This window comes from Nematostella vectensis, chromosome 12 (assembly GCF_932526225.1).
Source record: "Nematostella vectensis chromosome 12, jaNemVect1.1, whole genome shotgun sequence".
Classification (NCBI taxonomy): domain Eukaryota; kingdom Metazoa; phylum Cnidaria; class Anthozoa; order Actiniaria; family Edwardsiidae; genus Nematostella; species Nematostella vectensis.
Window position 1 is genome coordinate 4203242 of NC_064045.1, and position 9827 is coordinate 4213068.

Consider the following 9827-nt stretch of genomic DNA (forward strand, 5'->3'; position numbering starts at 1 on the left):
CCTACGCAGGCGCTTTCTAGTTTCGGGCTCCCTGTGCTTCTTGCTCAAAAACCTAGGGTAATCGACCTGCTTAAAAGCTTAGGGTAAGTGTGCACAGGTAGCCTGAAACTCAAATGCGGGTGCGTAGGTGGTTACACCAAATAGGTAATTTATTTAGTATTTAATTATACTCGTCTGGAAGGGGCTTTACAGGGTGGATTTTCACTAGCGAAAGATGGGGGGGGGGGGGGGGGGAGACGGATGAAGTTAAGCGCGAATGAAAACATACGAACAAACGAGGGTAACTGTCTCACTCTCTTTCCTCCCCGCTCCCTATCCGTCTCGGCTTAAAAATAGGCCAGTTAACTTTAATCAATAACTTTTAATTTATTCTAGCTCTTTAAAATATTTTAAAAAGGAGCTGATTAGAAGGTAGTTCACTCGTACAATTGTGCCTCCTCTTTATCCATGTTCCTCGCAAATCTGCGGAGAAGCTCGTCACTGACCGACACCTGTTTCACCGCCGGATCCTCGCGCATGCCGCCGAACCACGCTGAAAGCTTCGGTAGGTTCTCTCCGATCATCGGAAACTCGTGCTCGGCTGTCGGAAGGCGTCCGAAGAATGGCCATAAAAAGTAGTCCAGCATCCCCGGCTTTTCTCCTGTACAGAGACGTCTTTGATCGAAAGCTTTCAATGTAGCGTAAACTACTCAAAAGAGGAGGTGGCTGCAGGTGTGGTTGGGAAAAAAATGAAGGGGGGAGTCTAAAGCAATGTCATAACCCAACAGGGGAAGGGAGGGGTTCTGAGGAGTAGAACTTCAGAATAGGGAGGGGAGGGGGCTGAAATTTGGATCATTTCACACCAAGCCCCCTCCCCTTTCAAAATAAAGAACTGCCCCTAATACACCAACTTTTTTCCTACTCTCGTCCCCTCTCCCCCCGTCCCTCTCCTTTGAGCCGCTACATACGCAGACTTTTAGAATTTAGCACGAAAAAACAAATAGTAATCTCTTTCTTTCTGCCTATAAAGAACTAAGTATTCTTAGCCATGTTATGGTCACTCCTTTTAGACCGACCTTTGTGTGTTTCTAAAATTTTCAAATGTGCCAATGAGTTACCTACCTCCAAAGAAAACAGTGTTGCTGACGAAAAGCTCTTGTTCGTATGTCTGGAAGTGTCTTGTCAGCTGCAGCACATTCTCCTCTGCATCTCCCGTCCCATTCAACAGGCGGAAATAGCTCGACATCACCTGTAACATCAAAACGAATTTGTTTCAGGTCCCACAGATAATAGATAGTAGTGGTCGGTTACTTATAACCTCTTCGAGTATTTTCTACGGTTTTTGTACCTCACCCAACTTCACCTTGTCAAACCTCTGAGCGTTTTACGTCTTAAGTAATGGTGTTTTCCTACCTTTCCAAGCTTACCCTGTCAAACCTTTGAATGAGGAGTTTTTGTCTGCTTTTCAAGTAGGGGTCGCTCGGGTAGAATTGGATCTTTGGATATTGATCTTCAAGAAATTCTGATGGGAAAAGAAGAATAAACAAGGTTTGCATGTCTAGCCAAATTCGGGGCGAATTGTATAAGTTTTTAATGCGAGCATCTCGGTCTAATATTTCTAATAATTCACAACAACAAGTTTAAGCCCAAACATTATTGAAATCCCTTTTCAACGTCAAAAGTAAAAAGAAATAAAACATGGTTCATTACCACAAATGATAACTGACTCCGGGATCAGTTTGCCGTCCATTGTTTCCAGAGCAGGTACCTTGCCCTCACAATCGGGATCCGATTGAAACCAGTCTGGTTTACGCTTCAAATTCACATTCACGCATTCGTAATCCAAACCTTTTGCCGCTAAGACAAGTCGTGCACGCTGAAACAATATACGCTTGTATCAATAACGGAGCAGTTCCCCCTCACTTTTTCTCCTCATCCCTCCTACTCATCCCTTCTTCCCCTCACCCCTCCTTCTTCTCATCCCTCTTTCTCCTCACCCCTTCTTCTCCTCACTACTCCTCACCCTACTTCTTCTCACTCCTTCTTCTCCTCACCCCTTTTTCTCCTCACCCCTCCTTCTCCTCACCCCCCTTTCTCCCCCCTTTCCTTCTCCTCACTCCTCATTCTCATCACCCCTCCTTCTCATCACCCCTCCTTCTCATCACCCCTCCTCCTTACTCCTTCTTCTCACCCCTTCTTCTCCTCACCCCTCCTCCTCACTCCTTCTCCTCACCCCTCCTTTTACAAACTTCTCCTTCTCAAATTTCCTTTGTTTCACCCATCTTCACTGGCACACCAGTAAGGACCGGTGAGCTTGGCTGCAGCCGGATTGGCTGGTCTAATGGAGTAGAAATGATGTGCCTTTCTCTTGCTGCGGTAAACTCTTCCCCTGTCGTCTTGCACCATGTATGACCTTGGTAGTACTTCCGCTGTCCTCCACTGCTTTTGCCGCCTGTTCGGTTTCTGACTTTCCAACCAGATTCCAGTGGTGGCAGGTCTTTGCTGTTCTGGTTGTAATACGCTGCAGCTTTTTCTTGACGCGTTTTGAGTGCTTTAACAACTGTATCAGGGTTCACTGGTTGAGGGAGTAACAACCTTTTGTGAGTGGGAAGCATGGTACGGGTCCTCCGGCTCATCAACAGTTGGACGGGTGATACACCAATGTCCTCAAAAGGTGTATTGCGGTACTTGAGAAGTCCCTCGAATGGATCCTTTCCATCACCATCTGCTTTCTTAAGAATACGTTTGGCCGTCTGCACAGCTTTCTCAGCCGCACCATTCGACTGAGGATATTCAGGTGAACTGGTAATATGTTGAAACCACCCCCATTCTTTCACAAATATTTTGAATTGGTGGGTGCTATCAAATAAGTTTCTAGTATTACTGTATTACATATTATCACTGATCACTTGGTCGGGTATTCCATAGCGAGCAAATATTTTGTTCAGGTTGTTAATGATACAGGTTGCAGTAGTTTGACGTAAGAGCTCGATTTCGAAATACTTCGAGTAGAAATCAGTCACTACTAGGTAGGTATGTCCACCGTAATCAAATAGATCAGTACCAACGATCTGCCACGGCAGCCCAGGAATGTCGTGAGGCCTGAGAGTTTCTTTTTTGCTACTGATTCCTTAAGCCATTACAGATTCCGCAGGATCGGCCTTTGTCTTTCACCTTTGCACTCATACCTGGCAAGAAAACATAGTCCCAATCATAGGATAGACCTTTTGACTCACCCATGTGCGCACCATGATTCTCATCAAGTACTTCAGCTCTCATCCCTCGTTGTACGACAATTCGATCAGACTTGAATAGTAAGCCATCCTCAACACTTAGCTCCTCCCTTTAGTTAAAATATTCTCTTGCTGATTCATCGATCTGGTCCCTGTCTGAAGGCCAACCAGTGAGAACATAATTCATAACGACCTGCGAAGTCTCATCAGTATTGGTACAACCTCTAAACTTTGACAGATCATCGTTGTCAAGTCCTAACTTGTCAACCAAGTTGACTTGAACCTCATCACTGTCATTGCTAGGTGTATCTGGTATATGTATGGGTGCTCTGCTCAAACAGTCAGAAAGGACTTGTTGCTTACCAGGAACATAGTTGACATTCAAATCATACTTTGTAAGCTTAAGGAGCATGCGCTGTAATCTGGGTGGGGCATCATTAAGTGGTTTCTTGAAAATTGACTCGAGCGGTTTGTGATCTGTCTGTACGACTGACCGGTTATAAAGGTAGGTATGAAACTTCTTTACCCCCCAGGTAATAGCAAGTAATTCCCTTTCAATGTTTGCGTGATGTTTCTCTGCATTGGTCAGTGTTCGTGATCCATATACAACTGGCTTTCCGTCCTGCATTACCACTGCACCTAAGCCTGTACTGCTGGAATCATCATTCAAAACTGTCTGTTTGTTATTGTCGAAATATGACAGATCAGGTGAACCACTGTTAACACGTTTGAGCTGTTCAAACGCATTTTGTTGGGGTGTGTCCCATACAAGAACGGCATCCTTCTGTAGCAACTGGGAGATGGGTCCCTGAATCTCTGCTTTGTTTTGGATAAACTTATCAAGATAGTTCATAGTTCCTATTAGTCGTTGCACCCCCTCTTTGTCTGTTGGCGGTGGCATGTCAATGATAGCCTTGATCTTCTATGGATCTGGCTGCAAGCCTTGTGAAGTAAGACTGTGGCCGACATAACTTACTTCATCCACTCTAAGCTTTACTTTACTAGAATTAAACTTCAGTCCTACCTCTCGACTTCGCTCCAGTACCATTAACAGTTTTTTATCCATTTCTGGACTGGAAGACTGGTCTTGTGCATGTATGAGGAAGTCATCCACAATGATTTCAACTGGGAAACCTTCAAACAGCCGTTCCATCTCTCGCTGGTATATCTCTGGCGCTGGAGCCACAGAACCGGTAGCCTACAGAACCTTTGAACTTGCTCCATCAACTGGGAGCTGCCAGAACCCACTGCAGGCGTCTAGAGCTGTAAAAACAACAGTGTTAGCAAGTTTGTCTGCAACTTCTTCTATAGTCACCATAGGGTGGTGTACACGCTTCAGTGCAGTATCTAGATCTCGTGGATCAATTCAGATCTGATTTCCTCTTTAGTGGGTTGTCCTTTCCCCTTCTCTCGTCTCTTGTCTACCACTAGCATTGAGCTGACCCATGGTGTGTGTTCCTCCTCCTTGACTATGATTCCATCTTGTTCCATCTCAGACAACTTCTCTTTTACAGGCCCCAGGAGTGATATTGGTAACTTTCTTGGAGGATGAATAACAGGTGTTACAGACTCATCAGTTTCCAGAGTGATTTCATTAGGTAGTCTACCAGGCTTATCACTGAAACAATCTTGAAAGTTCTTTAGCACTGGATCTGTTGTAGTGATATCTGGAAGAGTATGCTTGCTATCTCGAGCATCTGAGGCTGTTGGTTTACGCTGAATCAAATCTAAGTTCATAAACTGCAACACCTCTAAGTCAAGGCATGCATCGCAGCTCACCAATGGAGTGATATCGCCATGTACAACTAGGTATTACAGGTAAACAGTACGATTCTTGTATTGAGTAGGGAGCCGTACGTGTATTAGCTTAGTAGCTAACCATCCCTTCAATGGCTGGTGGATTTTCTAGAGTGGCTTTCGTGTAACTTGTCTGTACCGCCTCAAGAGAATGACATTTGCCTCAGCACCAGTGTCGGCTTTAACTTTGACTTGACGGTTACTTATGGTGACATTGATCATGCTTTTGCTCCTTGACGCTGATACATCCACTGACCTCAGCTCAACTGAAGCAAAGTAGGCATGAGTTGCATCATCGTCATCGTTGTTTTAACTGGCGGCTTTTTCAACATGATGCACACTGCTCTTCCTTTTAGATCTACACACCCTCGCGAAGTGACCGACCTTTTTAAATTTTCTGCACTCTTACTTGAAGGCTGGACATTGACCTTGCGAAAATGAATGCCTGAGACCACAAAATTTGCATAAAGGATTGCCAGGCAACGCAATATATTATTTTGTTCCTTTTTGTCAGATAATGATTCTTTGAAAATTTGGTCATAATAGCTCCAATGGTTCAAAAGTTACGGATGGGGGGCCGAAAGAGCCCCCCCACGCCCAATCAGAGGATATTGTGTTGCCATGGCAACACAATTTGACGTCATTTAAGGACATATAATTATAAATAGACTATCTTTCTAAACCTTTGCATAGAACATCTAAAATCCAAATAAGTTATTATAATCAGCTCCTAATCATAAAGCGACCGATATTCTTAAAAAAAGTTGTCTTTGTGGCGTCACGATGTGAGCAGAAACGGGCAATATTTCTTTTTTTTAGATGTGTATTTCTCGATAATCTTGCAGTAGACATATATTATTAGTGACACTAGTTCTATGACAACAATATATGACACCTGTGACGTCATTGATTGGCATGGTACCTTTAATATAGCATAAGTTTGCAACTGGACTTTTAATTAAAGTAATAATTTAAATATCTTTCCCAAAAATCTTTTTTTTTCTACTTTTTATTTAAAATAGAGGAATATAAAAGGATTTTGTCAAATTTAGATGTTAGTTTAAAAAAAACCCAGCGATTTTTAGCTAATTATGTGACATCAGCGTCCGCCATCTTAGATCTGCCATCTTGGATTTTATGAAAGTGATTTATTTTAATCAATAAAAACTGGGTGGCAAAATCTGAAGGTTTTATACAATATTTAATCTTCGTTTCAAGTTGTATAAATGATTTTTGCTATTTCTACAAGCTATTTCGAAAAGGTTAAAAATTGACAAAAAAACACCACCTCTCCCCCCTAAAATAGAGATGTAAATTTTTATTGTGTTTTTACAAAACTTGGTATAAAACGTTTATATGACATGGATTTACGTTGAGCACGTCGTATTAATAGTTGATCTTAACGACTTAAAGCGATTTGCCTAATTTTCATGAAATCTATGTCTCAAAACTTGGTTGCTATGGTAACCAGGGTAAACATATCAAAATTTTGTTTACACCAAACTGATCCCAGATAAATTTTAGGAAAAGTCATCAAATTTCAATGCTCTAGCCCTACTAGTTCAAAAATTATTACAGATCAAAGGTGCTGGGGGCCTCAAAAGCCCCCCGCCACCCCGGTCTGAATAGGGATAAATGTCTAAAAGGGTTGAATTTCTAAAGGCATCGTGATGGTGACAAAGGTAATTTTTTTTACCAATGTTTTTACAGGATAAACGTTGATTTTTATCCAGATCACGTAGAAATATATATATATTTGTTATCATTTATAGTGGCAGCGTTTTTTAGCTGCCATGCAATCTTTTTGAAATCTATCTATAAATTTGATTTTTTCAAAGTATGCATATTTTTCGTGATTTTCATGATTTGGGATCCCTGTGGTTTTTCATACAAATCTCGTATGGGGAAATTCGATGCGGTTTTTCTGGGTGTTTGCGTGCTCCGATTTTTTTAGACTATGTGCTATGTGTATGTTACAAAAGGAGAATTAATTAAGACAATAAAGGTTGAAAAACCTTGTATTGCAATTAGTCCAATCTTAAACCGTAGATTGACTGGACTAGAGCTTGTCGGGCGTAACCTCGCGACGGGTTTTAAGATATCGCCTTCAAATTTTCGGGACCTGATATTAAGATGGTGAGGAATTTTCGATTTCGACTGAAGATCGCTTTTATATAATTTTTCGTGTCCAACTTTCGCTAGAAATGAGAGTTCAATCTTTGATTCGTGATATTTTGTTGACAGTGTCAAATAACAAAAAGTCCTCACACACTTTGGTAGATCATCTATCTGTCATTGAGATGCAATTATGTGCAAGTGCATGCGCAATAACGCGAAGGTACATTACGATCTAGAGTAAATTCCGTACTTTTGAGTTTGAGGCCCCAAAACTTAAACACGGAATTAGCTATTACAAAAAAAAGGTGCATGAGATAATTCAATCCTTTATCTTTTATTTGATATATAGTTTGTACATGTAGTGAAAATTGCGGCGCGACCATATTTTTTTCCCGCGGACACGTCGTTTACCTTTACCGAGACCTTATATTTGTCGTCAATTTTTAGCATCGAAATTCTAAACCTTCACATAGGCTGTATGACCACATATTGAACCGATTCTGGAAATGTCTTTAAAAAGCGCTAAATTTTTGCGTCTCAAATAAGTGCAAAACATGTTGTTTACTTTTTATGTGCTACTACATTATTGCGTGTTAATACAAATACAATTTTTAAATGTGTACACTCTCCATACATTGGGTCGTCTTTGGTAAAAACTCTCTAGAGCAATCGCATAAACATTGACCTTTCTGTGCGAAGGTTAAAATTGAAAACGCGCTCTGTTTTTGATCTGTTGATTAACGCGCGAGCGACCATAAATAAATACCACAGGTAACCAAATGGTTGCTTGAAATACCATTTCCTTATTCGACAAATGTTTTGAAAACACAAACGACCCTCTTTTTAGTCTATTCCTTATTCGGATAAGTAGTTAAAACGAAATCAGGCGTTATGAAATACCATTTCCTTATTCGAGAAATGTTTAGAAAATATAAAAGAACCCTCTTTTTAGTCTATTCCTTATTCGGATAAGTAGTTAAAACGAAATCAGGCGTTATGAAATACCATTTCCTTATTAGAGAAATGTTTAGAAAATATAAAAGAACCCTCTTTTTAGTTTATTCCTTATTCGGATAATTAGTTAAAACGAGATTGGGAGTTATGAAATACCATTTCCTTTTTCGAGAACTCTTTCGAAAGGAGTCGTTAAAGCGAAATCGGGCGTTATGAAATTTCATTTCCTCTAGTGAGAAATGATGAGCAAACACTGACAATCCTCTTCATAGTCTATTCCTTATTCGGATAAGTCGTAAAACGAAATCGGACGTTGGGAGATTCCATTTCCTTATTCGCGAAAACTAACTTGAATAAGGAACAGTTCCCTATTCGTGTCACTGCACTAATCTATTTGTTTTGACAGAGCCTTATCTGGTAGCCAAGGTGTTAATTGACAACAAGCACTATCTGTCAAATTGTGGTTTTGTTAGCAAGGTCAAATTCCTTCTACACGCGTACGTAGTCAAGTAAAGCGTGAATATTTCTCCTCTAAATATATTAATGCGTTTGGAAAGAAAGCCCAAGATACAAATACATCTATTAGATGAGAGGTAGATTTCCTCTTTTTTGCTAGATTCATTTGTGAAAGCGATTGCACGCATTGCGTAATTTGACCTTTTGTAGCAGATAGAGTCTCATGTTCACAACTCCGCTTAGCAGCGAGCACGTTAAAGCATCCAAATTTACCCGACGGAAATGCTGTTGGACTTGTTCTGAATAAACTGTTATGCCTAAATACTGTTTCAACTCGAATTAAAAGGTATCATGAAAGTACCCCCCCCCCCCCCCCCCACCCGGATTTGAATAAGGAACTGAGCGAATAAGGAAACAGACGAAAAAGGAACTGCGAATAAGGAACCAACTTCACTCTGGTCCTGCAGACCACTTAATTATTCTACATATCTTTCGTTAGTAGCTCAAGAGAAGACGAAGGCTCTGTTAACCAAAGTAAAATAACACATCCTTACCTCTGCAAATGGGCAAAAACGCATATTATACAAGCGAAGTTTGTCTTTGGGCTTCGTGGGCCTACTAGAGCATGCTCTAGCCTGCGGTGCTGGCGGTTGTGGGAAGCTTGAGAACTTGTAGCAAAACACGTAAAAATATGTCTGCTTTTGCTCCTAATGAGGAAAGAGAGCACGGCAGAATGTGTTCCTATTTAACGCGTGAATGATTGTCACGAAAATATAGCACTTTGTTATGCAACACCTCATCAGCTCATGTGTGATTGTTTTGTAAAGGGACATCCGTTGCGGTGTTGGGGTGTGGGGCTCGCATTATGTTTGGATTATGTTTGCCAACAGGGTCTTTTTTTTCGTTTTGGTTACAGACCGCCCTAAGATTTCAGGTACGCGTAGTGTCTGCACGAAACAAAATACAAACTCGCAAAAGCAAAATACAAACTCGCAAAAGCAAAATATAAACTCGCAAAAGCAAAATACAAACTCGCAAATGCAAAGTACAAACTAGCAAATGCAAAATACAAACTCACACGTTTGATCGAGTAGAATTGAAGGTTGAATCGAATGCAATGGATTGGTGGAGTGCAATGAAATGGTTAATGAATTTAAATGAATCGTCGTAGGACGTAAAATGGTTGAGTGCAAATCGAACCGTTTGGTCTTGTAAACTGGAATGCTTTATCATTTCAATGGAACGTTTGCGATCTGGTACAATGGAGCGTTTGATCTGGTACAATGGAAC

At 41.0% G+C, this 9827-nt stretch overlaps 1 protein-coding gene across 2 annotated transcripts; it reads right to left on the minus strand.

The window, feature by feature from the left end:
* Nucleotides 1-341: 341 nt before the first annotated feature.
* On the minus strand, nt 342-9339 carry LOC5516953 (glutathione S-transferase omega-1). 2 transcript variants are annotated; one of them, XM_001636946.3, is made up of 5 exons: nt 9092-9339; nt 1690-1855; nt 1407-1501; nt 1102-1228; nt 342-640 (listed from the first exon to the last, which is right to left on the minus strand). In XM_001636946.3, exons 1-5 carry the CDS (start codon nt 9113-9115, stop codon nt 417-419), a joined length of 636 nt encoding a protein of 211 aa, XP_001636996.2. In that variant the 5' UTR covers nt 9116-9339; the 3' UTR covers nt 342-416. The 2 variants fall into 2 exon arrangements, with proteins under 2 accessions (XP_001636996.2, XP_048575339.1); XM_048719382.1 differs by lacking the exon at nt 9092-9339 and adding an exon at nt 4237-4527.
* Between the last annotated feature and the right edge of the window lie 488 nt (nt 9340-9827).

Coding starts and splice junctions, on each gene's coding strand:
- LOC5516953 (XM_048719382.1), bottom strand. CDS start 4,365: ATGGAACGGCTGTTTGAAGGTTTCCCAGTTGAAATCATTGTGGATGAC. Junction 1,856..4,236: donor TACTGGAGCGAAGTCGAGAG/GTAGGACTGAAG, acceptor ATATTGTTTCAG/CGTGCACGACTTGTCTTAGC. Junction 1,229..1,406: donor TCATTCAAAGGTTTGACAGG/GTAAGCTTGGAA, acceptor TTGATGTTACAG/GTGATGTCGAGCTATTTCCG.